This window comes from Nelumbo lutea, chromosome 6 (genome assembly GCF_056320005.1).
Source record: "Nelumbo lutea isolate HS-2025 chromosome 6, American lotus-T2T, whole genome shotgun sequence".
NCBI lineage: Eukaryota > Viridiplantae > Streptophyta > Magnoliopsida > Proteales > Nelumbonaceae > Nelumbo > Nelumbo lutea.
The window spans coordinates 9,586,734-9,599,527 of record NC_142689.1 but is presented as its reverse complement, the minus strand read 5'-3'; the positions used below and the strand labels follow the sequence as shown (position 1 = coordinate 9,599,527).

At 35.7% G+C, this 12,794-nt stretch overlaps 1 protein-coding gene across 2 annotated transcripts in view; it reads right to left on the bottom strand.

Annotated features, from left to right (window-relative positions):
• UPL7 (ubiquitin-protein ligase 7) overlaps window positions 1-12,532 on the bottom strand; it is a 29,871-nt gene extending 17,339 nt beyond the window's left edge. For both annotated transcript variants that reach the window (XM_088949934.1, XM_088949935.1), the window contains exons 1-6: window positions 12,188-12,532; window positions 11,873-11,995; window positions 11,151-11,391; window positions 3,883-4,475; window positions 1,006-2,010; window positions 585-919 (exon numbers count right to left, since the gene is read on the bottom strand). In XM_088949934.1, the coding sequence (XP_088806060.1) occupies window positions 585-919; window positions 1,006-2,010; window positions 3,883-4,475; window positions 11,151-11,391; window positions 11,873-11,995; window positions 12,188-12,211 (2,321 nt within the window). In that variant the 5' untranslated portion in view covers window positions 12,212-12,532. The remainder of the gene's footprint in view (window positions 1-584; window positions 920-1,005; window positions 2,011-3,882; window positions 4,476-11,150; window positions 11,392-11,872; window positions 11,996-12,187) is intronic.
• Window positions 12,533-12,794: the final 262 nt, after the last annotated feature.

The following is a 12,794-nucleotide window of genomic DNA, read 5'->3' as shown; positions in this document are numbered from 1 at the left end:
AATAGAAGGCCAACCTGTTACAAAATTTTCATTATCTCTTATTCTCATGTCTATACTCAATGTGCGATGTAGCATGAGTGAGATACAGTGTTCCCCTCCTGTCTTACTCATCCCATGTTAGTTGTTACAATAAATTCACCTGATATCAATCAAAGAAAAAAAATCCCTTGACCTGCAATGGAAATGCAGGCTGCAGAATAGGTCCATCCAGTTCACCCCTTCTCTAGCAATCCAATCTGCTAGAACATTAGCAATCCTTCTAACCCATCTAAATGAGATGTTCAGATTACTAACTAGAAATCTAGCCTCCCTGAGTGAATGTTTTAGTGTCCAAAGAGCAAGTCCCCTTCCTCTCATTCACCCCTTCACCACTTCTAAATCACCCTCCACTTCCACTCTTGTTGAATTCAGAATTGAGCACAATCTCAGACATTGGAGTAGAGAAAAGAGTCCTGGCCAAATAGAATTCCTTATCTCTATTGTCCCTGTGATGTACTACTACTTTTTCTTCATTTCAGTAATATACTATTTGAATTGCTATGCCTGTGAAAATATCAGAAAATTCTATTTGTCTAATAATTTACCGTTCTTCAAATGGAAATACGTGTGGAGTGGTTGTGATAACAGAACCCATGCTTGGAATAGTTAAAGCATCCCCTGATCTCAGATTAGCAGATATCACTTCATGAGCTCTGGCAGCTGCTGCAATTGGAGGCCGACTCTTTCTAGCAGGTGAAAGCCACAAGTCAGGAGGACAGAACTGATGCCTGCAATCCCTTTCATAGAGGAGATGGAGGCATCTCACTGCAGCCTCCGTCAATGGTGTATTTTGCAGGCCATTACTATGAGAAAAGCAATTATAAACTAATGTATTGAGCACTGCTGCAATTCTTCTCTGTTGCTCCAGCTTGAAGGGAACCTGCCCATGCCAGAATAAGGATAAAAAGGAAATCAGACATAAATAAATATTTTCCAATACTTAAGGGAAAACTAAAATTGCTTTACCTGTTTCTCATAGAAGTCTATGTCATCAAGAATCAATAATAGATGTGAATATGTAGCACAGAACAGATGCAGCAGGCAAGCCATGTCTTTTGAAATACCTTGTGGACCCTGCCTCAGAGGCTCAATATCCCATGAGTCACAAGGATCATCATCGAGCTGATCAAGCTTAGGTGGGCCATCAGTTGAATGAGTATGATCCATGTCCAATGGTGACTTGCCAGTGATTTTTTGTAGTACGGTAGCCCATTTATTTCCGGTATCTTTTGGAATCTTTCTTTGTTTCTTCTCAAAGCTTGCATCATTTTGACTACCAGATGTTCCACTTCTGAATGGCATATCACCCACAGAAATGTGATTTTTTCCCACAAAAATAGAATTTTCAAGTGCTCCCCATAGATCTAGAAGAAACCCAGGAGTAAAAGCTAGCATGTTCAAAACAGGCAGGGAGCCACCTATAGGATTTAAGGATGAAAATATTCTCAGCATGTAAGAATAAAAATATGAAATATCAAGAAATCTCAAGTTCCCAGGGTATGAGGGGCTCTGGTTTGGTGAAGAGGTACCAATCCCCTGAATATAGACGTCCTTATTTATCTTTGCCAGAAGTGTCATAAGATGCCACTGCTGATGGACAGGTTTAAGAAGGTCTATGTATGATATCTTCAAGGACCTGTTCATTTCATTTCCCAAATCTCCTGGGTTAACAGCTTCTGTAGAATCATCAATAGTATCAATATATTCATGGCTCTCCTTCCTTGTTTTTCCAACATTGTCAAGCATAACCAATAAATTTTCTGCAATGATGCTAACAACATGAACATATAATGTACACTTCAGGTCTTGTGCAAACCGTCCAGGATTAACAGAGTCATTCACACTTTCTGTTGCCAGGTTTATGGTGTTTGCAAGAGCCCAACCTACACATGGAATCACTTCAGTACAGCAACCGGGTATTTTTGACAGATCTAACTTTGGCATCTCCAAAAATATTTTCTCCTTTGACATCTGTCACCACCTGCCATAGTTTGATCAGTTCCCTCATTTTTGTGATTGTAATAAAACAGATAGCAACATAGATCAAAGAGAAAAATAGAATTTTTTCATTGAATAAGTTAATGAAATTGAATGTTGAAATCACTTATGAAAATTGAAACAGTGGAAGTGACACCAGGCAACTTCTGAACTTCTCTTTCTTATCAACAACAAACATTATAATTAAAATATATAAGAATATCCAAATGGAAATAATATTGCCAAAGCATGTTTTTATTTATAACCCATGGGAAGATTCTCCCATTGTTCAAGAGTTTTTACATAGAGGTTCTGTTCATTTCACTGTAAAAGGAGGAGACTTTTCAATATGAAAATTTTCAATTATAATTTTGGTCCTTTTACATGAAACAAACACAGCCACAAACAATTTTCTAATATATGCCAGTCCCCTTTGCACTAGCAAAAATATATCCTGGCAATACTTTCCCTAATTCCTATTCAAGTATATGGATAAGAGTTAAGAGATAAGTTGACATAATGCGCACAATCACTATGAACACAACTTATCCAAGATATCTGACAATCATTATTCATGACCAACTCGGGCATCCAAATAAGCAAAGTGACCAAAACAAGAGAAAATTATGGACTGCTAGGCAATTAAGTTGCAAATATAATAGGAATTTCAAACACCACAAAGAGGTTAAGAACATGATGCCAAATTATCCTATCCACCTCACAGTCCAAAATTGGTTATTTAACTCAACACCTCTCATTACAACAAAGATCTGTATAGAGATGAATAGATTGAAACTATGAAATTATGAAAGCTCTACACTTCGAAAGTATTATTTTCAAACCTTATGAAGTAAAAGGTGCCATTGTAGATGAAAACACAAGTGGCATTTTGAGTGAGCTAACATCCGTGTTCCAATATTTCCACTGTAATATGTGTGTGTGTAATTTATGTTTTTGCAAGTTAAAGGATTCCGCTTCCCTCGATTTTGAAGAAATGCCTAAAATTACCACAGGACCTAAATTATAAGAAAAACCACAAGGAATAAAGACAATATGGATATGGAAGCATGCATGAACATTGCAAACTTATTTATTACAAAAGGCAAAGGGAACATAATTGAAAAATGCCTCCACCATCCCCATTCTACAAACATCTATCTAAATTTTGAATTTGTATCATCTTTACCAGTGATATAACAGGACAGAAGAAATAAAAATGTGAAAGGTATCAAACGAATTACCATGAATAGAAAGGGATCCTAGCCCAAATGTTGCCACCAAACCTACTTATCCATTCTAGACAAGCTTTAAATATCAGAAAACTGAAGCCTAACTAATGCTTTATGAAAAACTCAAACCCCTTTCCCCCCACTCAAAGGAAAAACACAAGCTGATCACAAGGTAAAACCACCTTGATCTACTAGTGCAAAAAGACAAGACAAACCCATTCCCTAGCGAGGTAAATTTTTCTGGTCCGGATTTTATTAAATTAGACATTACATTTTATATAGAATAACAAAGGTTCCCATTAATAGAAGATGTAATATTTCATACTAACAGATAAGACAAAAACATGTGAAGGGTCTTCAACCAAAATAACAGATCTAATATTTCAGTTTAATGTAATAATTAATTGTTCTACTCTACTAGATTCAGAATAACATAGAGAAATATCAGTTACTTAAAAACCAAAAGAAGATAAAACAAACCATGAAATATGCAAACAACAAACATTCTGGTAACTTGGAGAATCTGTTCCTAAAATCTATTTTGAACATAAAGAGATTAAGGGAAAAGACTAGTATGAAACTCATTTATCAAGAGCAAGTTTTTAAGATGACTTTGCTCAGCCTTGATGAACCTTACCAGTAGCACTTTAAGGCAAGGTGAGAGAACGGTCCTATGTCTCAAAGCAGGTAAGAGAACTGGTGAAAGGCGTTGAGAAAGCCAAGGAATTGTAAGTAGAAGTATACAGTACTGCACTGCAGCATCTTGAACATCGAATAAGCAAGGATAATTTGTATCTAATTTTACAACATGAAAAGGCCGCAAGGCTAAAGTTATTGCACTTGCAGTAATCAAAAAACGGTCATCTGTCTGTACACCACAATTCCTTCGTGATGCAGAACCAGCATCCAATCTAATAATGTATCTTCTAATAGAATTGTACACTTGGCTTTTTCCAGTTACAGTGCATTTGATTAACTCTCTTACTGCACTATCTGTATCTCTGAGATTCTCATTACTAGCACTCTTCCATCCTTTTGGATCAGTTAAAGCAACAGCGAGGCGCATTGCTAAAGTAGTGAGAAGAATACCGTCTTGATTCCCTGAACAGGTGTTATCATATTCAGCGAGAATGAACAAACATATTGAAATCAGCTTCTGTGCTTGGTAAAGCCATGTCCTTCTTTCCTCATGTGTACCAGAAGCCAGAGAACAAAAGTTTTTCTCTAATGCTACAAATCAAGGACAGTGGAAAGATCAGTGCAATTGTTACCAAGAAGAGAAACTAAAATGGATAAATGCAAGTAAATGCCATAAATACACAAGAATGACTCAAGTTCTACAAGTTAAAGATGATAAAGATCAATGTTAGATATACTTAACAAGTAAAAAAATTAGCATAATAAGCACAAGGGCTAGAAAATAATAATGCAAATTAGACTATGCATTATTAAAAAAAAATACAGCACATACAAGTCACTGAAATACCCTAAGATCTGAACATTAAAATAGAGCAATGCATGTTTCTAATACTTCCTTTTCAAGCACAAAACTCCTTACCCGTGCAACATGGATCTAAAACCTATCAATGGTAGTATTTATAACCTTTTGTTCTTTTATAAATGATGTGAAAATTTATTAATAAATAGATAAGTAAATGACCAAATCATACAGCAGGGCCAGACCAATAAGTCCAATGGATTTCCTCGTGAAGAAAGACCTCAAACTCAATCAACTACCTGTTTTGCATCTGAATTTTGAATCCAAGGATAATCATGTATCATGATGCAGTTCCAACACAAGTTTAGTCCAATTCTCCCTGTAATTCTTCCTGGATTTTGTTCTAAAATTTTAACTTTATCTCATTAAACTTCTGTTGTTCCCTTGGCATTGAAGTAGTTCTTCCATGATATAAAATGTACATCAACTCATCAAGTGATTAAGTCTTAACATTTTTAGTTCATCAATGAAGTTAAATTTATCTAGATCTTTGAAGCTAACATTATATCATCGAACCATCACTATATCGCATGTACAGAGGTCTTAATTTTGTTATAATTATCAGTGCCTTGTCAATTATTTGGATAAGCTATCAGCAATATGAATTTTACTCTGCAATTCCATTCTATGAGTCATATCTTTCATTTAAGACTTAAGAATGTGTCCTTTTAAACCTTTTTAGACTCCTTCATCAACATCATTCAGTCTTCTAGAAGGCCTCAAAGAACATTGACTTGCATCAAAGTATTAATTCTCAGACAGCATTGCAGGGTCATGTAATAGCAACATCAATGACCTTGTCGTGCATATTACAATTGGGCATCTATAACAAAGGCTCCATTTGGAAGGAGTACAAATACAAATATGTAGAGCATAAAACCTTATATTTTGTAGGAATTTGTACTGTACATATTTGTATTTGTATTCCTTCCAAACTGAGCCAAAGGAAAAAAGATAGAGGCCAACCTCTGGTGTACTGTAAATGGAAATTCATCTCTCACACCCAATTGTTCAAATACCAGCTGTTGAAGGCATTTTTTTAATCCAAATAATATTTAAATAAATTATAACTCAAATAAGTGGGTTGGCTAGTCTAATAGCTAAATCATCAAAACTATAGAAAAGTATCCCGTATGGGAGTTCCCTCTCTTTAAGTGGGAGGGACAGGTGTCCTTCACCTAGGGGGAGGAGGTAGTTACATAACTACCCCACTCCCTATTTAAGCTCCTTAAGGGGAAGCTAGGAGTGGAGACACTCTTCGGGGAAAATTATCTCGAGAGATCCTTAAGAAAAGCAAAGATAAAGAGAGAAGAAAGGAGAAGTGCTCAAGGGAAGGCAGGGAAGGAAAAGTCTCACTAATACAGGTAAAAAAAACGAAAATCCTCTCTGTGAATACTTCCTATATATGTCTTCTGCTATGTATCCTTCTTTCTCTCTTTTATTTTCACTTTTGAGAAAGGAAATAGAGGGAAATAAACCATCTACAACCAGGTGCCTCTACTTGGTTGATTATGGTCCCTCTTTCGAGACAAAGTTAGGGACTAAACCATCTACAGTCTAATTCTCAAGGGCTGATTATGGTTCCCTTCAAATTAAAATGAAGAGCAGAGGGATAAAAACCGTCTACAATCAAATATTCAGTTTGATTGACTACGGTTCCCTTTTTGTATGCAAAAATCCAAGGATTAAGGCCATCTACAGTCAGAATTTCATCCGATCACTACAGCTTATTGTGAAGAAAGGAGTGAGAAGGAAATTTTCTTTGTATCAAAAAGAAAAGAGAAATGTATTGTTATATAGTTTCTCAATTGTATTTTCTTTTTCTTTCTTCTCATTCTTGTACACTTGATGTAAAAGAAACGCAAATGAAAAGTTCTTTTTAAGTACCCTATTGTTCTTTTCTTTTGTTCTATGCATTCATTTCTCCAAGTCAGAATCAAAAGGTGTTCTCTACTTTCTTGTGGAGATGTAATTAAGGGGAACAATCCGTATGATTCCCTGAATGGGCCTTACCCAAAATAATAAAAACTCAATCACTTGATTGAGTGAATTATGTTGCATGAGAATTTATTAAAATTTTCACACCAACACCAGCTAACACTATATATGTAGATCATACCAATTTTCACATATTTCCTCTGATTTTGTACATAACAAAATAACACTAATTGTTTGCAAATCATTAAGATGCCTTATACATGTGGTCCTTAATGTTGTTTATTATATTTTCAAATATTCTTGTGGACAATGAAATCATAACGATGTTAAAACATCAGCTTGGAACTTGTTTCATCTTCAACGCCTACTATACGTATTCCCTAAAAATTTTATGCCAGGCTTGCTTCCACTCGCTCTATATTCATAGTTATTAAGTTATAATTTGGAGTTTTTGCATCCAGAAGAAACATGTAGAAGAGAAGTTCATCCACAATTTATTTCAAGAACAAAATAAGGCCAAAAATTTCAGTTAAACAAAAGATTGGCACCGGTAACACTCTGTTTAATATGTTTGTTGCATTAAAACCATTAAATATTATGCATTGTCACACAATAATTTTGAAATCTTATTATTGTACTAAAAACTTTATTGAGAAAAATGAACTTTTTCTGAGCTTTTCAATTGTATGCCATGTATAAAATTTTGGCACAAAATGCGAAGTTCCCACATGACACGTGATATTGTCAGCAGGACTCCTCTTGTCTACAGAGCTCAAGAATGGTATCTGGTTTCACCCTAAAATTCTATATCAATTATCACGATATACAAAATGCCCATACAACTGAGCACCCTGTGATAGCAACATCATGATATGTCAAGCTTTGCTCAATTAATTTCTGCCATGATTGTATAGTCATAAGCTAAATACCAAAACCGGATTCTGTCACAATTTTAAAGTATAACCTCAGTTTTGGCTCAATGCCCCAGGTAAACAGCAGTCTCAAGTGAAATAGGAAATACTTGCTTGGGAAATTTGATAAAACAATTACGTTGGCTTCCTAGGTTGTTTGGTAGGTAGTCACTTTGTAGCCTTCTTTTTCATTAGGCAACCACAGTTCTTAACTCACTAAACAAGTTGTTTAACGTCTTGTTGTATTCTTCTGCCATTAAAGTGCAGAAAAAATAATATCATATTCATTTTTTTTCATAGCCTAAGCATATAATTAATCTATTATGATGTCAGGAGTCCTTTTTCCCTCTGTTTCTTCTGTTTCTTTTCTATTATTGAAGCTTTAAGAGGATAAAATTTATTCCAATCTTCATTTAGTGACAACAGGTTACAAGCTTTTAGTCTCTTCTTTTCAACTCCCCCTCCCCAACAAAAGAAAAGGAAAAAAAAAAGGAAAAGAAAGAAAAAGTCAAAAGGGAAGGGTTTGTGGTACCCCAAAAGTCAAGCAGGGAAGTTCTTCCTTTTTTTATTGGTAACATCAAGGAAGTTCTTCCTTAATGTTTTGTTTGTACATCCTCTCATTTACATCCCCCCCTTTTTGGCACCTTTTGATTATGATTGTTACCTTTTCTCAAAAAAAAAAAAAAAACAACAAAAAATATTAATATAACCAGAATGTACAAATCTATAATGTAAAGATTGTAGACCAGCTTAAGCTATTTACCCCACCATATCTTACCTCAGGTTCCCCTTGGAATTTCCCCCCAATACAAATCAATTCAATTTATCCCTTGGTTTGTTAATCCATCAGCCATACTATTAGCAGTTCTAGGAACCCACTGAAAAATAGCATATAATTCCTCTGCTATTGATCTGATTTCCCTTAAAATGTATCTATGCTTCCATGTTGCATGTGCATTACTTCTCAGCCATCCCACCACTACCTTTGGATCCCCTTCCACAATGATCCCTTGTAGTTTAATTGTTTCCCTAATTTCAGACAATGTAAAACTGCCAATATTCTACCCTTGTTGAATCACCATGAGCTATAAGCCCCAAAGAAAGAGCCATTAAGGCCTTGTCCAATATTTGAGAAGCCATTTACCTGGGTAAATGTGCTTACTTGGGCAATGTTTCTTGGGAAGCACTTACCAATGTTCTTTTGTTTCCCAGGGTGAAGTTAAACAATGACCATTTTATCCATAAAAGTGTCATTATTGAAGGGATAATGTTGTCCCATCATATGTTAGCAATTTTCCTAGCAGGCGGGAAAGTTATTTACCCAAGTGGGTGAAGGGTACTTACCCAGGTCACTGTTGCTCTTGGGAACTGTTCTTTTCTATGGGACCCATTAATACCGAAAAAGAAATGCGGATAAATTGGTCAACTCTCGCATTGACCATCTTACTTTTAGACAGTATATGCCCTCATCTCCAACAAAAGTGATGCAAACTAATATTTGTTATTCAATAAGTTCAGTTCATTATTATTTCATGTGTATATGGTATGTTTCTATGTAATACCCCTTAACCTAGACATTTATGAGACTTATGTTAGCTTAAAATGTTCTCAGCCAATTGATAAACCTTGGGAGTTTATCATGCCAAGGCTGACACTCTTCTACTGTTGAAATGGTGGAGCAGTCTGTCTCAACTGCTCGAGTCGGACCTAGGGTACAATGAGTGGGTGTTTGAGAAACACCGAACGAGACCATTTCCAATTTAACCTTGGACCTTGGAGACAGATGAGTAAAAGTGGAAAGTTTCATTTAATTCTCTGACTTTTTTTTTTATGATTGCATTTAATCCCCTGACTTGACAATGATAGATTCAGCCACCCTGTTGAAGCAATAAGATATTTTAGTGAGTGGTCATTGTGATAGGTTCAACCACTTTGTCAAACAATGAGATTTTAACATGTTATGAAATCGTTTTGCAAAATCTATTTATATTTATAAATAGTATATTTTGATAATGAGTTTGCAAATGGTTTTCATCCCGGGACCCATTATGAATAGAGGGTGCTGCTCTACATTTGGCAATTAGGGAAGAGATCCTTCCCTATTGGTAGTGTTGTGATATTATTAGCCGAGAGATTTTATGCAAGTGTCTTCTTAGGCCTTAAATACCTGGTGGACATTAACTCAGCCCAAATTAATAATCTTGGTCTCATAAGGTGGCTGAGACCCGAGTTTAAGTATAAGGTTTAATGGGCCAATTATTGGGCCCAACATACTTGGGTGAATTCACTTGCATAGACAAGCTAAATTCAGCCCATGTGTAGGTTACACATAAGAGAAGTGTGGATCATTCTTTTATAATTAACTTGGGCTAAGATCTTGTCGGTCCCATGCTACATGGACACCTTTTCTCACTGATCCTAATCCTTGATAAGATTTATAAGTAACCTAATGCAGGTTAAGCTCTAATAAAAAAGAGTTCTAGTTAGAGTCATAACTAACTAGTTTGACTAATCAAAGCCCTAGCTGAATTAGAAACTCCAATTAGATTGTGACTTTCCTAATCAGATTAAGAGAGGGTTTAGGCAAGATTTCTTGGACTCTAAGGCTTATATAAACCCTTGGGTCAACAAGATCATGCATCTTCTTGCACACTATTCTTTTGAGAAAATTTGTGAGAAAACAATTCAGCACTAGTTAAAGAAAACCTAAAATCCCCATTAGGGTTTTGTCTCCCAATCTTGGACAATATTCAGACCTGTTCTTGGAGAATATCAAGGCATGGATTGACCAACTTTCAAAGTTATTTCAGAGGCAAATCCTTGCTGGTTCATCAGGGATCAAGGAGCAATCTTGGAGGTGTGTCATCTTCATCTCCAACATTGTATCAATGAGACAATTATCAAAAAAAAAAAAAAACATTCTATAAATGAGACTGCAATAGGGTGATCCAACATGAACTAACATTTGGACGATCTTCACTTGTGGACTGTCAGACTGCCAAAACTTCAGGTATGGGAATTTAGGTTCTTCACTTTTGGTCTGAGAAATCTTAACGAAAATCTTAAAGGTCAATCCAACAATCTTGGGTGAATTTCGGTTTGAAAAAACCTAAACCGATATGCTGAACTTGAATTCAGCACATCACAAAAGTCTTGAACTGCAATTCTCCCTCTTGGCACCATTGGATGGCATCCATTCTTCACTTACCCGCCCCCATTTACTGAAAAACGAACAATGCCTAAAAGCAAAAGTTCTTCCCTTTTAACCTTGTGCTTTGTTTTGATTGTTTTTTCTTCCCTCCACACAGTCTTTTTGCATACCATGCCTTACTAACAATGGGTCCTATACTCCTATTGTATCTTAACTTGGCTAAAACACCATGAATGTTTACGCTTCAAATACTTTGTTCTAAAAGCAATCAAATATCAAGCAGCACTATTATTATATCATGCAATCCATCAGCGACCACAAGGACCATGTCTTTTAAAATGAAATAAACAGACTATGACACATAATTCAAACAAAAAAAAAAGATAAATGAGATGAATATAGATTACCAGTTGAATTTATGGTTTGTAATAGAATTTTGAAGCAAATCAGTGTGCACTTAATATCTGTTTCCCTTAGCTTCTGATTTACAGTTGCCGAATGAGTAATAAAGAAAAGAAAAGGCCTTAACAAACTGCTGGAAACCCATCTGCTGCTCAACAAAACATCCTGATGATTCACTAAAGCTTTCCATTCTTCTTGGAGCTTTGCAGCCACCTTCTTTGTCACATTGTAGCGCCTCCAGACTTTCTGAGAAATTGAAGGACCAGATCATTTTTTTCCCACATTGTTTGTAAGCAAATAATCTATTATTACATTATAATCATGCGTTTAACTACCAGAAAGCATCTTTTAAGGGATATAAAGATCAACACAGTAGAATCTCAAACCAAATAAGTGAAATGAAGAGAATTAATCTAGCTACAAACACGATGTATTAAATCACATCTATTAACCATGAATAAATTTTTAAAATGAACAAAAAAAAATGATAGCGAGCTTAAGTACAAAAGGTGATAGTGGAGAGTCCTTAGACTGCTCATTTTAAAAACATTTCAACAGATGTTTGATTCACAGAGAAAATTTATTCAGTAAATTTGTTGGTCAGTTTAAAATCAAAGGAAAAAGGGAAAAAAAACTAGGAAAAGAAAATCCACTGCTTGACAGACTTTTTTTTTTACCAAAAAAAAGTACAGAATTTATAGTTTGAATCTGTAATTACGAAACGCACCTGAATAAAGATAGCAGCAGCTGCAGCTCGTCTGGTATAACTGCGGAGCTCTCTTTCATGTGAGACTTTCTCAAGTAGGGCATTTCTTGTGATCTCCTTGGCACTCGCTCCCCTCAACGAAACCTAAGCAAACAACCAAAACCAGTAAGCATAAACGATTAAACAGTATAATCAACCACAAATTTCGAAACACATACAACTTTTTCTCTATCTACAACATTGCGCAACTATCAGTTTGAAATTTAACTGAAGAATTTGACGAAAAAAATCGGGGAAAAAAAGAAAAAAAAATCTTCCAAGAGAGAGAGAAAGTACTTGTTGTTTGCGAGATTCATCCATGGAATCCGACCAACCATCCGAACAGAGTCTGACTGCACTTTACCCTTCGCCGGTGGATCCTGGAATCAAGACCTTCGCCGACGGGCAAAAAAATCACCCAACCAACAACCACCCTTTCAATTCCTACGATGTGACTCCAAGTAGACCTCCCCGGAACCGATCCCTTTCGAACAGAGATGACAGCCTCATGACGACAAGCGTCCGTGACAGAATCTACGACGTCTACTATTCATCGTAACTGGATCTGTACTCATTCGGACCATCTAGCGGTAGAAGCCTAAAGAGGACGCTTTCCCCACTGCTCCCTGAACCACGCTAACGGAGTAACGGTAATGATACGGTAATAGTACTTTATCATTCTTCATCGTGATAGGTACGGCTAAGTGGGCTGCATACGGATCGGATTGAATGCAGGTAGATCCGAATCTAAATCGTTTATATTCGGATCGGATTGGATACAAAATGTTGTAAAGTATATATTGAATAGCATTAATAAATTAAATTGATTTTTTCTAAAAAATTAATGATAAATTAAAACAAAATAATCAAAATTACATATTATTAATAAGATAAATAAACTAAA